The sequence below is a fragment of the Hemitrygon akajei genome, unplaced genomic scaffold (assembly GCF_048418815.1).
Source record: "Hemitrygon akajei unplaced genomic scaffold, sHemAka1.3 Scf000042, whole genome shotgun sequence".
In the NCBI taxonomy this organism is placed as follows: Eukaryota; Metazoa; Chordata; class Chondrichthyes; order Myliobatiformes; family Dasyatidae; genus Hemitrygon; species Hemitrygon akajei.
In genome coordinates, this window is record NW_027331928.1 from 6,773,655 (window position 1) to 6,789,393 (window position 15,739).

At 45.4% G+C, this 15,739-nt stretch overlaps 1 protein-coding gene across 1 annotated transcript in view; it reads right to left on the reverse strand.

Moving 5' to 3' along the window:
- LOC140720444 (C-type lectin domain family 17, member A-like) overlaps positions 1-15,739 on the reverse strand; it is a 90,821-nt gene that overhangs the window by 55,386 nt on the left and 19,696 nt on the right. Inside the window, exon 4 of the mRNA XM_073035298.1 lies at positions 669-782. Within this exon, the coding sequence (XP_072891399.1) occupies positions 669-782 (114 nt within the window). The remainder of the gene's footprint in view (positions 1-668; positions 783-15,739) is intronic.

Genomic DNA, 15,739 nt, shown 5'->3' on the forward strand with positions numbered 1-15,739 from the left:
GGACTTGAGAAACTGAGTTACAGAGGAAGGTTGAATAGGTTAGGACTTTATTCCCTGAAGCGTGAAGAATGAGGGGAGATTTGATAGAGGTGTATAAAATTATGATAGGTATAGATACAGTGAATGCAAGCAAGCTTTTTTAAACTGAGTTTAAGGGAGAAAAAAAGAAACGAAGGACATGGGTTAAGGGTGAAGGGCTAAAAGTTTAAAGGGCACATTAGTGGCGGCTTCGTCACACAGAGAGTAGTGGGAGTGTGGAATGAGCCGCCATTTAATGTGGTGAATGCAGGCTTACTTTTATCATTTATGAAAAGCCTGGACTGGTACATGGATGAGAGGTCTATGGAGGGATATGGTCTAGCTGCAGGTCAGTGGGACTAGGCAGTAAAAATTGGTCAGAGGAGCGAAAGAGCCTGCTTCTGTGCTGTAATGTTCTATGGTTGGCAGTTGTGTGTCGGTATCACTTTGAGCGATGTGTTGGTGGGGGCTGTGTCGCGGTCACGGTGAGGTATGTGTCGTAGTACTTATAAGTGGCCCGTCAGTACCACAGTGAGGGGTATCTTGGTATCACAGTGAAGGTGTTTCGGGTAATGTTGGTAATGTGTCACTGTTACAATAGCCATTCTTATTCTCTGCGGTTTGGTCGTTGCGACCGGTGTGAAACTCACCATGAATCCTCCAGCAGATACCCGTGATAATGAGGGTCGCTGTTAAAACGCAGATAAGCCATATGCTTGAGTCTGATCGGTCTCTCCGTTTGGGTCGTTCACTGTCCATGCCGTCTGTGGAAAAAAAATCGTTTCGTGACTTTGTTAATCGTCATTTTCCCTGATCTAATCCATCGCTGCTGGTTATAGATTATACTGTCTATTCCAGGCAGCGTCCCGGTGAAGTTCTTCTGCATTCTCTCCGAAGACCCCCACACTCTTCCCGTAACGAGGCAACAAGAAACTAGTTTGTGGACTCGGAAACTTGAGACTCTGTCCAAATTCCCGTCGCTCGTTTTCTCGGCTCTCCTCACCATTCACAATGTGTGTATCCCAGCAGGGTACACCAAAGTCCAATTCCCGTCGCTCGTTTCCCCGGCTCTCCTCACCATTCACAATGTGTGTATCCCAGCAGTGTACACCCAAGTCCCAATTCCCGTCGCTCGTTTCCTCGGCTCTCCTCACCATTCACAATGTGTGTATCCCAGCAGTGTACACCCAAGTCCCAATTCCCGTCGCTCGTTTCCTCGGCTCTCCTCACCATTCACAATGTGTGTATCCCAGCAGTGTACACCCAAGTCCCAATTCCCGTCGCTCGTTTCCTCGGCTCTCCTCACCATTCACAATGTGTGTATCCCAGCAGTGTACACCCAAGTCCCAATTCCCGTCGCTCGTTTCCTCGGCTCTCCTCACCATTCACAATGTGTGTATCCCAGCAGTGTACACCCAAGTCCCAATTCCCGTCGCTCGTTTCCTCGGCTCTCCTCACCATTCACAATGTGTGTATCCCAGCAGTGTACACCCAAGTCCCAATTCCCGTCGCTCGTTTCCTCGGCTCTCTTCACCATTCACAATGTGTGTATCCCAGCAGTCTACACCCAAGTCGCTCTCTCCTTCAGCCCTTCCCACCATTGACGGTCTGGGCCTTTCCCTTGGGCACGGAGGTTAAATGGCGCTTCGGCTTCAAATTACCAGCCATACCTCTGCAGGGAAATAGCCTCTCCTAATCCACTTATTGCCCAGGAATTTGGCCACAAGAATATTCTGCCCTGGCTGCGTAACCCCTTTCAGCTTCCTGACTTTCATGCCATTTCCTCTTTCCTACACGGTGGTTCTAACTACTTCCAATATGCCCTCCTTATCATCCCCTCAGCTTCCCGAATCAAGTTCCAGATCCAGCTCCTTAACCCCGAGTGTTAGAAGCTGAATCCGGATGCACCTCTGACAGGTGAAGTCGTCAGGGACGCTGGAGGTCTCCCTGCCATCCCACGTCCTGCAAGAGGAGCATTCAACGCTCCAGCCAGGCATTGCCTACTAGTCTAACTGTGCAATTCTGAAGATGGTAACAATAAATGAAACGAAAACAAATGTCTCAACAGTTTCGTGCTTTCTCTCACTCCAGACTTTCCTCCTCGAAGCACCAAAGCGGTAAATAATCGCCACGATGACACTGCCCACTCCAACAGTGCCCTCTCCGCTTGTACCAGCCATATTTTTTTATTTGCACTTGCTAATGAATCTCAGACCCTGTGGTTGCTATTTAAACGCTGATACTTCCGAGAATCGCTGCTATTTAATGGCCACTCGCCGACACGTGTGAATGACATTTACCTGACTCCTTCTCTTTGCTTGGAAACACCAAAATCACCTGTCTCCATCACTCAGACACGGGGGGGTCTCACTCCATGCCATCGAATCACACAGTTCCCCGGTGAATCTCCTTCCACATTTTCCCGTGACACGCTTCCGGGTACAGACACAGAGAGAAGCTCCTTCTTTCCCGTCCCGAACACCCACCCGTGGTCAGAGAAGAACTGAAGCACACTACAGGCAGCTCCATCACACACATCTGCAGTTAGACACTGAGTGAATCTCTCTCCACGGTCGTATCATGCACTGCCAGAGGTCAACCACTGGGGGGGTGCGCTAACCACACCGTCTCAAAACAAGCTGTTTTGTGAAGTCGATAACCTTCCCCCTGCTCCACGGATGGGGTGTGGGGAACAGAGGCCGAAATGAGTGTAGAGCGCTTTGCTGGAAGGGGTGGTGAGATTACACCCAATGGAGGATGTTGGGGTGAAACCGCATGATCGGCCTGAGCACACAGAGCAGTGGAGAGATTCAGAACCGGGAAATCGATATTCGGGGGGAAAGAGTGAGGTGTGACAACAGACGTAATCTCTCCCACTCCCTCATCACAGTTCCTTATGAATACATGGAGGGGCATAGGGGAGGTGTGGGATGACGGAAAGAGGCCAAGTGTAGGAGAGATAGGGGTGTGTAATGCATACGAGGAAAGATATGGGAGTAAGAATACGCTCGTGGATATAGAGGTTAGTTAGTGAGGAGACGGGAGGGGTACGGGTAATGGAGACCGAAAGGAGTGTGTCAGTATTATGATGTAGAGTGTGTCGGACTATCGGCGTCACAATGAAGGACGTGTCGGTTTCACGGCGAGGCTGTGTCGGTGTCGAGTGGGACGTGTGTCAGTCCCTTGGCACTCCTCACCATTCACAGTGTGTGCACCCCAGACTTGTACACCAAAGTCCCTCTCTCCTTCAACACTTTCCACTATTCAGAGCATAGGCCGTTCACTTGAACACTGAGATGAAACTGCGCTAGCGATCTAAATTATCAAGTTCACCATCACCAGAGAGAAAAAAAAACTTGTCCAAATCCACATTTCCCCGATCCATTCTGATCCAAGGTAAAATTGGCCTTGTTCCGATTTAGAATCCAAACCCGAGGACAGGACCTCTCCTTTTTCATAACTACCTTGAGACGAATGGTATCTTAATTAATAGATTAAAGATATTCCCCTGCATAAACCTCTAACACCTTAGTATTCCGAGTATTCTCAAGAGGGAGGGTGAGCAGCCAGATGTCGTGGACCATGTAGGGACCAATGAAGTGAATAGGAAGGAGGACGATGTCCTGCAAAGGGAGTTTAAGCAGTTTGGTGCAAAGTTAAAGGACAGGACCTCCAGGGTGGCAGTTTCAGTATTGCGAACCGTGCCACGTGCTAGGGAGGCTATAAATAGTAAGATAATGCAGCTAAATACGTGGCTAAGGAGTTAGTGCAGGAGGGAGGGCTTCATGTTTCTGGATAATTGGGCATGGTTCCAGGGAGAGAAGGGAACTGTTCAGACTGGACGGGTTGCACCTGAACTGGAGGGGGACTAATAGAATCATAGAACCACGGAACATTACAACATAGAAACATGCCTTCTGGCCCTTCTTCGCTGTGCCGAACCATTTTTTTCTGCCTAATCCCACTGATCAGCAACTGGACTGTATCCCTCCATACACCTCTCATCCATGTAGCTGTCCAAGCTTTTAATTACATGTTAACGGTGAGCCCGCATATACCACTTCATCTGGCAGCTCATTCCACACTCCCACTACTCTCTGTGTGAAGAAGCCCCCCCTTAATGTTCCCTTTAAACTTTCCCCCTTCACCCTTAACCCATGTCCTCTGTTTTTCTTCTCCCCTAGACTCAGTGGAAAAAAGCCTGCTTGCATTCACTCTATCTATACCCATCATAATTTTATACATTTCTATCAAATCTCCCCTAATTCTTCTGCGCTCTAGGGTATGAAGACCTCACCTATTCAACCTTTCTCTGTAAATCAGTTTCTCAAGTGCCGGCAACATCCTTGTAAACATTATGGGCACTCTTTCAACCTTATTAATATCCTTCATGTAATTCGGTGACCTAAACTGCACAGAAGACTCCAAGTTCGGCCTCACCAGTGCCTTATACAACCTCACTGTAACATTCCAACTCTAGTACCCAATACTTTGATTTATAAAGGCCAATGTACAAAAAGCTCTATTTACTAACCTATCGACCTGTGATACCACTTTTAGGGGATTTTGTCTCTGCATTCCTGTATCCCTCTATTCTACTGCATTCCTCAATGCCCTACCATTTACCTTGTATGTTCCAGCTCGTTTTTCCTTCCAAAGTGCAGAACCTCACACTTGTCTGCATTAAACTGCATCGTACTCCATCAGCACTGTACGAAAGTAATGTGGCAAATGTTCAGGGCGTATTTGCGTAGAGTTCTGCATATGTACGTTCCAATGAGAAAGGGAAAGGATGGAATGGTACAGGAACCGTGGTGTACAAAGGCTACTATACATCTAATGAAGAAGCAAAGAAGGCTTTACGAGAGGTTCAAAACACTACTTGATGACAAAGATCTAAAAGATTATACAGCTAGCAGGAAAGAGCTTAAGAAAGAAATTAGGAGAGCCAGACGGGACTATAAAAATGCTTTGGAGGATAGGATTAATGTAAATCGCAGGACATTCTATAAGTATGTGAAGAACAAGCGGGTATTTCTTGAGAGATTAGGACGAATCGAGTGTGAAAGTGGAAGAATGTGTATGGAACCGGAGGGGATAGCAGAGGTACATAATGAATACTTTGCTTCAGTATTCACTCGGGTAAAGGATTCTGCCGATTGTCAGGGTGACATAGAGCGGAGTGAAAAGCATGACCATGTAGATATTAATAAAGCCGATATGCTGTCGCTTTTAGAAAACATCAGGTTGCATGGGTCACCGGGAAAGGACGACCAGACTACTGTGCAATCCGAGCGAGGAAATTGCTGAGCCTCTGGCGATGATATTTGTACCATCAATGGGAACGGGAGAGATTCCGGAGGATTGGAGGGTTGCGGATGTTATTCCTTTATTTTTGAAGGGGAGTAGAGATAGCCCAGGAACTTATAGACCAATGAGTCCTACTTCAGTGTTTTGTAAGTTGACGGAAAAGATCCTGATAGGCTGGATTTATGAACATTTGTAGAGGTATTATATGATTAATCTGATCAGTAAGTCATAAAGATTTGTGAAAGGCAGGTCGTGCCTTCCGAGACTGGTTGAATATTTATCGGGATGTGACTGAAAATAATTGATGAAGGTAGCGCAGTAGATGTAGTGTATATTGATTTCACCGAGAATTTGATAAGTTACCCATGGAAGGCTTATTGAGAAGGTAAGGAGGCATGGGTCCGGAGGGTGCATTGCTTTGTGGATCCAGAACTGGCTTGCCCACAGAAGGCAAAAAGAGGTTGTGGACGGGTCATATTCTGCATGGAGGCCGGTGACCAGTGGAGTTCCTCAGGGATCTGTTCTGGGACCCATACTCTTCCTGATTTTATAAATGACCTGGATGAGAATGTGGAAGTGTGGTTGCTTAATATGCGGATGATAGAATGGTTGGGGCTGTTGTAGATACCCCCTATTTAGACGTCTGTCAGAGTTTGCTGCAGGACATTCATAGGATGCAAAAGAGGGCTGAGAAGTGGCCGATGGAGTTCAACCCAGTTAAGTGTGAGGGTGTTCATATTGGTAGGTTAAAATAAGATGACAGAATATAGTAGTAATGGTAATACTCTTGACAGTGTGCGGATCAGAGGGATCTTGGGGTCCGAGTCCATAGGACACACAACGCTGCGGCGCAGGTTGTCTCTGTGGTTAAGGTAGCATATGGGGCATTGGTCTTCATCAATCGTGAGATTGAGTTTAGGAGCCGAAAGGTAATGTTGCAGCTATATAGGACCCTGGTCAGACCCCATCTGAAATACTGTGCTCAGTTCTGGCCGCCTCACTACCGGAAAGACGTGGAGAGGGTACAGAGGAGATTTAGAAGGATGTTGCCTGGATTGCAGAGCCTGTCTTATGAGAATAGGTTGAGAAAACTCGGCCATTTCTCCTTGGAGCGACGGAGAATGACAGATGACCTGATAAGGTGTATAAGATGATGAGAGGCATTGATCGTGTCGATAGTCAGAGGCCTTTCTTTCCCAGTGGTGAAATGGATAGCACGAGAGGGAACAGTTATGAGCTGCTAAGAAGTAGGTACAAAGGGGATGACAGGGGTATTTTTTTTTTGGTTCGGAGAGAGTGGTGAGTACGCGTAATGCGCTGCCGTACACGGTTGTGGAGCCTGATACGACAGGCACTTTTAACAGAGAGGTACATCGAGCTCAAGAAAATAGAGAGTTATTGGTAAACCTAGGTAATTTAGAAGTCCATTCTGTAAAAGGGCTGGATGGCTCGGAGGTAAGGACATGTTCACACGATTTGTCGGCCAAAGGGTGATTTAGTTATTTTGTGTTTCTACGTTTAGACAGTAGACAATAGTCAATAGGTGCAGAAGTAGACAATTCGGCCCTTCGAGCCTGGGCCGCCATTTTGAGATTATGGCTGATCATCTACTATCAATACCCGGCTCCTGCCTTGTCCCCTATCCATAAAATACCTATCTAGCTCCTTCTTGAAAGCATCCAGAGAATTGGCCTCCACTACCTTCCGAGGCAGTGCATTCCAGACCACCACAACTCTCTGAGAGAAGAAGTTTTTCCTTAACTCTGTCCTAAATGACCAACCCCTTATTCTCAAAACATGCCCTCTGGTACTGGACTCTCCCAGCATCTGGAACATATTTCCTGCCTCTATCTTGTCCAATCCCTTAATAATCTTATATGTTTCAATCAGATCCCCTCTCAATCTCCTTAATTCCAGCGTGTACAAGCCCTGTCTCTATACCCTCTCTGCGTAAGACAGTCCAGACATCCCAGGAATTAACCTTGTGAATCTACGCCGATCTTCCTCTACAGCCAGGATGTCCTTCCTTAACCTCGGAGACCTAAACTGTACACAATTTACCAGGTGTGGTCTCACCAGGGGTCTGTACAAATGCAAGAGGATTTCCTTGCTCTTGTACTCAATTCCCTTTGTAATGAAGGCCAACATTACATTAGCCTTCTTCACGGCCTGCTGCACTTGCTCATTCACCTTCAGTGACTGATGAATAAGGACTCTCTTTGTATTTCTCCCTTACCTAACTCTAAACCGTTCAGATAATAATCTGCCTTCCTGTTCTTTCTCCCAAAGTAGATAACCTCACACTTATTCACATTAAACGTCATTTGCCAATTATTTGCACACTCACCCAACCTATCCAAGTCACCCTGAATTCTCCTAACATCCTCATCACATGTCACACTGCCACCCAGCTTAGTATCATCAGCAAATTTGCTGATGCTATTCTCAATGCCGTCATCTAAATCGTTGATGTAAATTGTAAACAGCTGGTTACATCCTCGTAAACTCCAGTAGATTTGTCAAGCATGATTTACCCTTGTTAAATCCATGCTTGCCCGGCCCAATCCTATCACTGCTATCTAGACATGCCACTATTTCATCTTTAATAATGGACTCTAGCATCTTCCCCACCACCGATGTCAGGCTGAAAGGTCGATAGTTCTCTGTTTACTCACTCCCTCCTTTCTTAAAACGTGGGATAACATTAGCCGTTCTCCAATCCTCTAGATCTGATCCTGAATCTAAGGAACATTGGAAAATGTTTACCAATGCATCTGCAATTTCCAGGGCCACCTCGTGTAGTACCCTAGGATGCAGACCATCTGGACTTGGGGATTTGTCAGCCTTCAGTCCCATCAGTTTACTCATCACAGTTTCCCTCCTAATGTCAATCTGTTTCATTGCCTCTGTTACCCTATGTCCTTGGCCCATCCATACATCTGGGAAATTGCTTGTGTCTTCCTTTGTGAAGACAGATCTAAAGTGCTTATTAAATTCTTCTGCCATTTCTCTGTTTTCCATAACAATTTCACCCAGTTCATTCTTCAAGGGCCCAACATTGTTCCTAACTATCTTCTTTCTCTTCACATACCTAAAAAAGCTTTTGCTATCCTCCTTTATATTCCTGGCTAGCTTGAGTACGTACCTCATTTTTTCTCCCCGTATTGCCTTTTTAGTTAAGTTCTGTTGTTCCGAAAAAACTTCCCAATCATCTGTCCTCCCACTCAACTTAGCTCTGTCATACTTCCTTTTTTTTAATGCTATGCAATCTCTGACTTCCTTTGTCAACCACTGTGGCCCCTTTCCCCCCTTTGAATCCTTCCTTCTCCGGGGGACGAACTGATTTTGCAACTTGTGCATTATTCCCAAGAATACCTGCCATAGCTGTTCCACTGTCTTTTCTGCTCGGATATCCGTCCAGTCAACTTTGGCCAGCAACTCCCTCATGGCTCCATAGTTTCCCCTGTTCAACTGCAACACTGACACCTCCGAGCTGCCCTTATCCTTCTCAAATTGCAGATAAAAACTTATCATATTATGATCACTACCTCCTAATGGCTCCTTTACTTCAAGATCGCTTATCATATCCTGTTCATTACACAAGACTAAATCCAGAATAGCCTTGTCCCTGGTCGGCTCTCGTACAAGCTGTTCCAAGAATGCATCCCGTAGGCACTCTACAAACTCCCTATCCTGGGGTCCAGCACCAACCTGATTCTTTGCCACATGCCAATGTTAACTCCTTATTCAACATGCACCCAATATCCATGCTACTGTTTCTATGACCTCTGGACGGAGCGGTCTGAGGAGAGTGGGTCCGAGGGTCGCCTACGCTCGGGAGAGGTCGACTGGAACAAATGGACGACACTATGAGCTACAACGTTGGAATATTAGACTGTTTCATAAGAATGTGCCCATTTCTTTTTTCTATGTTGCTTTACTAACCATATAGTCAAAATACAAAGTTAAAGCTCAATCGTTTGCACTCATATTGTGTACTGTTTCTAAACATCGTATTGCATCTACCCAAACGAGATTTCGTAAATTTCTCAGGCCGGGGGCTAGCATCACCCGGATGAAGCCGCGAGCCGGACCGATGTTTGAATTCCCACTATTTTCTATTTTCTTGTAAGCCCTTTCTTTAGCCTTTACAAGAGTTTTGAGTTCCCTTTTCGGGCCAAAGTTGAATACTTCTTGAGTACTGAGAACTTCTTCATTTTTGGAATACACATGTCCTGCACCTTCCTCATCTTTTCCTAGAAACGAAAGCAATTGCTGCTCTGCTGAAATCCCTTGCAGATGTGGTTGGAGAAATGGCAGATGAGTTCAACCCGGACAAATAGAAAGATACAGCACACTATTAAAGACAAGTCAGTGTCGATGAGCAGAGGGATCTTACGGTCCGTGTATGCAGCTCCATGAACGTGGCTCCACAGTATGGAGACGATATGAGGATCAGTGGAGGGGAAGGTAGTTTTTGAGGAAGTAGACAGGCTACAGAAGGGCTTAGACAGGGCAAAGTAATGGCAAATGTACTGCTGTGTTGAAACATGGTCATGCACGTTGAGACAATATAAAAGCGTTGAGTGTTTTATGAATGGAGAGAAAGCATTAAAAAAAAATCAGAGCTTCAAACAGACTTTAACGTCCTTGTGCGGGATTCCCTAAAGGATAATTTGCAGGCTGGACATAGAAATCTACGGCACATTCCCGGCCCCTCAGCCCACAATGTTGTGCCGATGATGTAACTTTCTCAGGTTGAGTCTGTGGTGAGGAGGGCAAATGTATGTCAGCATTTCGACTCGAATATAAAAGGAAAGGTGTGATGCTGAGACTTTATAAAGCACTGGTGAGGCCTCACGTGGAGTATTGTGAACAGTTTTGGGCCCCTTAACTTAGAAAGATGTTGCTCAAAGTAGAGAGGGTTCAAACAAGGTTCACAAAAATGATTCCAAGAGTGAAGTGCCTCATATGAGAAGTGGTGGATATCTCTAGACCCGCACTCACTGGAATTTAGAAGGAAGAAGGGTGACCCCATCGAAATCTATTGAATATTTAAATGCCTTGGTCGAATGGGTGTGGAGAGGATAGTTTCTATGGTGGGGGAGTCGAAGACCAGCGGACAAAGACTTAGAAGAGCGGCGCGTCCTTTTAGAACAGAGACAAGGAGAAATTACATTAGCCAGAGTGCGGTGAATTTGTGGATTTCTTTGCCACAGGCGGCCGTGGAGGCCAAAGCTTTCTTTTTTATATATTTATGGCAGAGGTTCTTGATTGGTCAGGGCTTGAAGGAATACTGAAAGAAGGGAGATAATTGAGGCTGAGAAGTAAATTGGATCAGACACGATGAAATGGTGGAGCAGACCAAATGGGACAAATGGTCTAATTCTGCTACTAAATCCTACGTTCTCATGCTACGTTACTTTGTCTGAATGTGGAAAAAAATGTTTTTGCGAAGCTGGACTTGCTGAAGTTTGAGGTCGAAGGGCACAGGATAGGATGCAGACGCTGCCTTGATTGTGCGACCTAACAAAAGCTAGTAGCGTTGCATACCTAGAATGAGGTAATGTTAACTTTTATCCAACACAGTCTTGGTAAAAGAGGAACTAACTGCAGACGTGCAGTTCTAATTTTGTGCACCACCTCGAGGCATTCGTAGACTGTCTGATATCCAACAAGTGCTTCTTGAAATCGCTCACTGAGTATATTTGGCTGTTGGCTCGTGCCCAAAATTCACTGTATAAATTTAAGATATAACCTGACATTGGCGGAGTCGTAGGGCAACGGGAGCACCTATTGCAGGGTTAACCGTACACCGTTGTTTGTGCCTTTATTTCTGTTTGATCCCGGACTAAATTATTTTACAGTCCAATTCGGTAAAACAGGGTAAATCCTTCGAGAATAATGATGTGGGATACAGGGAGAGATGACCGGATGATTTGATTGTGTAGGAGCTATTTTTTGTATTGGTTTGTGTAATAAACATATATACGTCCATTAAGAATATCCCAGATGGTAGACATACTAGGAGATGGAAGATTGGGAGAGACGGACATGAACTGGAGTGGTGAGAGAGGGAAAGAGAGGAGGAGATTGGGAGCGTGGAACATCGAAGGGGAGGGAGGTATCAGGTGGCGTGAGACCCAGGGAGAGTTGTTGGTCTGATTTGACCGGGGAAGGTAGATCACGCACGGATAGTAGATGTAACTTTCATGGAATTTAACAAGGCTTTTGACAAGGTCCAGTTTGCAGACTACACTGGAGGATGATGTGGAACCCGGGAACACCTCTCTGAGCAGTTTGATTGCGTTCAGCTATATGGCGGTTTGCATGATAATGTACAAGGAGCTGTGAATAGCCTTGCCGAAGAGAGTAATGTTGGTGGTGTTGTCTCTGACTATCCACACGATCAATACCTCTCATCATTTATACACATCTGTATGGTCAACTCACATCCTCCGTCGTTGCAAGGAGAGAATTCCGAGTTGACTGAAACAATTAATAGAAGGCATGATCCCCAATCCAGGCAAAATCCTTGTAAAGCTCCTCTTTACCATTGCTATAGGTTCCACATTATTCCTGTAGTGTGTTGACCAGAACTGAGCACAGTTCTCCAAGGTAGGAGGGGGTTGGTTTGACCGGTGTGCTATAGGGTTGTAACATTACCTCTCGCTGTTGAACTCAATTCTACGGTTGATGATTACCAATGCATCGTATTCTTAAACACAGAGTCAAACTGCGCAGCAGTTATAACTGCTATAACTGTTATAACTGGGATCTCCAAGATCCCTCTGATCGTCCACACTACAAGGTTTACCATTAGTAATATATTCTGCTGTTATATTAAACCTACACAAATGAACCACCTCCCACTTACCTGGGTTGTACGCAATCTGCCAATTCTCAGCCCAGTTTTGCATCCATAACACCATAAACAAAGGAGCAGAAGTCAGCCATTCGGCCCATCGAGTCTGCTCCGCCATTTTATCATGAGCTGATCCATTCTCCCATTCAGTCCCACTCCCCCGCCTTCTCACCTTATCCTTTGATGCCCTGGCAACTTAGATAACTATCAATCTCTGCCTTAAATGCACCCAATTACTTGAAATCCTCTGCCGCCCGTGGCAACAAATTCCATAGATTCACCACCCTCTGGATAATGAAAAAAATAAATCTTCACATCTCTGTTCTGAATGGGCGCCCTTCAATCCTTAACTCATGTCCTCTCGTACTTGACTCCCTCACCTTGGGAAACGACTTTGCCACATCCACACTGTCCATGCATTTTAACATCAGAAATGTTTCTAACAGTTCCCCGCTCATTCTTTTAAACTCCAAGGAGTACAGTCCAAAGCAGTCAAACGTTCCTCATATGTTAACCCTCTCATTGCCGGTATCATCCTAGTGAATCTTCTCTGAACCCTCTTCAACGTCAGCACATCCTTTCTTAAAAAAAGGAGCCCAAAACTGAAACACAGTACTCCAGGTGAGGTCTTATGAATGCCTTATAGAGCCACAACATCGCATTATTGTCCCTGTACTCTATTCCTCTCGAAATAAATGCCAACATTGCATTCGCATTCTTCACCACCGTCTCAACATGGAGGTTATAATTTGGGTGTTCTCGTGCAGGACACCCAAGTCCTTTTGAATCTCAGAATTTTGAATTATCTCCTTACTTGAATTATATTCTGTCCGTTTATTTAACCATATTACCATATAACAATTACAGCACAGAAAAAGGCCATCTCGGCCCTTCTAGTCCGTTCTGACGCTTACACGCACCTAGTCCCACTGGCCCGCACTCAGCCCATAACCCTCCATTCCTTTCCTGTACATATACCTAACCAATTTTACTTTAAATGACAATATCGAACCTGCCTCTACCACTTCTCCTAGAAGCTCTTTCCACACAGCTACCACTCTCTGACTAAAGAAATTCCCCCTCGTGTTACCCTTAAGCTTTTGCCCCTTATCTTTCAACTCATTTCCTCTTGTTTGAATCTCCCCTAATCTCAATGGAAAAAAGCCTGTCCACGTCAACTCGATCTATCCCCCTCATAATTGCAAATACCTCCATCACGTCCCCCTCCACCTTCTACGCTCCAAAGACTAAAGAGCTAACTTGTTCAGCCTTTCCCTGTAACTTAGTTGCTGAAACTCAGGTAACATTCTGATAAACCTTCTCTGTACTCTCTCTATTTTGTTGATATCTTTCCTATAATTCTGTGACCAGAACTGTACACAATACTCCAAATTCGGCCTTACCAATGCCTTGTTCAATTTGAACATTACATGCCAACTCTTATACTCAATGGTCTAATTTATAAAGGTCATCATACCAAAAGTTTTCTTCACCACACTATCCACATGAGATTCTACCTTCAGTGAACTATGCACCATTATTCCTAGATCACTCTGTTCTACTGCATTCTTCAATGCCCTACCATTTACCACGTATGTCCTATTTGGATTATTCCTACAAAAATGTAGCACCTCACATTTATCAGCATTAAACTCCATCTGCCATCGTTCAGCACCCTCTTCTAACTGGCCCAAATCTCTGTGCCAGCTTTCTTCTACCAAAGTGCATGACCGTGCACTTTCCAACATTATATTTCATTTGCCAATTATTTTCCCGTTCTCACAATCTATCCGTCTGTCTGCAGACTCCCTGTTTACTCAACACGACCTGCCCCTCCACCCATTTTGAATCATGAGCAAACATTGCCAGATAGCAATCTATTACCTAATCCAAATCGGTGCTATACAACGTAAAAATTAGCGGCCACAGCACAGAGCCCTGTTGAACGCCAAAGGTAAGCGGCAGCAGACCAGAATGGGATCCCTTTATTCACACTCTCTGTTTCCTGCCAATCAGCCAACGCTCTATCCACGTATGTAACTTTCCCGTAATTCCATGGGCTCTTGTCAAGCTCATAAGGCACGTCCTGCCCTTGACAAAGATATGCTCTCTATTGCTAAACATATTATAGCTCCACAAATGTGCATAAATCCTGCCTCTTACGATCTTCTCCATCAACGTACCAACCACCGAGGTAGGAATCACTGGTCTAGAATTTCCTGGGCTGCATCTACCCCCTTTCTGGAATAAAGGAACAACATCCGCAACCCAGCAATCCACGGGAACCTCGCCCGTCCCCATTGAGGCTACAAAGATCAATCCCAAAGTCTCGGTAACCTCCTCCCTTACTTCCCAGAGTCGCCTTGGGTACATCTCATCCGGTCCCGGCGACTTATCCAAATGATGGTTTCCAAAATCTCCATCACATCCTCTTTTTTTAATATCTACGTGCTAAAGCTTTTCAGTCTGCTGGAAGTCATCACAACGATCACCAATATCCTCTTTCATAGTGAGATCTCACTGAGATCTAACAACTGACAGGTTAATTTTCCAATACTAAATTAAGAACAGCTTCTCGTCTTGCAGGCTTATCTACATATTGTGTCAAGAAACCTTCCTTAAGACACCCAACAGACTCCAATCCATCTAAACCTCTTGCCAACCGAAATTTGGGAAATTAATATCTCTCATCGCGACTACTCTGCTATTATCATAACCTTCCAGGATTTGTTTCCCTATCTTCTCCTCGATATTTCTGCTACTATTGGGCGGCCTATAAAAAAACACTCGGTAAAGTTATTGACCCTTGCCTGTTCACAATCTTCACCCTAAGAGTCTCCGTAGATAATTCCTCCATGGTGTCCACCTTTTCTGCAACTGTGTCACTAGCTCTGATCAACAGTGCCACGCCCACAGCTCTTTTGCACCCCACGTCCTTTCTGAAACATCTAAAAGTTGGCACTTGAAGTATCCATTCCTGACTCTTGAGCCATCTAAGTCTCTGTAATGTCCACCACATCATATCTCCAAAGGATTACTTCGGCAGTTCGAACGGGGCACGACTGTGCAAGTGCGTGAAAGTGAGGTAAGGCCGGGTAATCTCCTTTAATTAATCTAATTAGTTTAGGGGTAGGTAATGGAGGTAGCAGTTAGGGCAGTCGAGAGAACCGTTAACAATATGTGGGAAGTCCGGACGAGTACAAACGTGCCTGATGGCCACACCTGCAAAAGGTGCATCCAGATGCAACTCTTGACAAACCGAGTTAAGGAGCTGGATAAACTTCAGATCATTCGGGAGGCAAAAGGGGAAATAAACAGGAGGTTCTGCATGACACTCACCCCTAAATGTTAGGAGGCATGTATCTGGGTGACTGTGAGCGGAGGGAAGAGGAATAGACACAATGAGCAGAGCACCCCTGCGGCCGTTCCCACCAATAATCAGTACACCGTTTTGGATACTGTTGGTGGGGACGACCTACCAGGGACAATTTGTGGTGGTCACGTCCCTGGCACTAAGACTGGATCCACAGCTCATAAGGGAAGGAG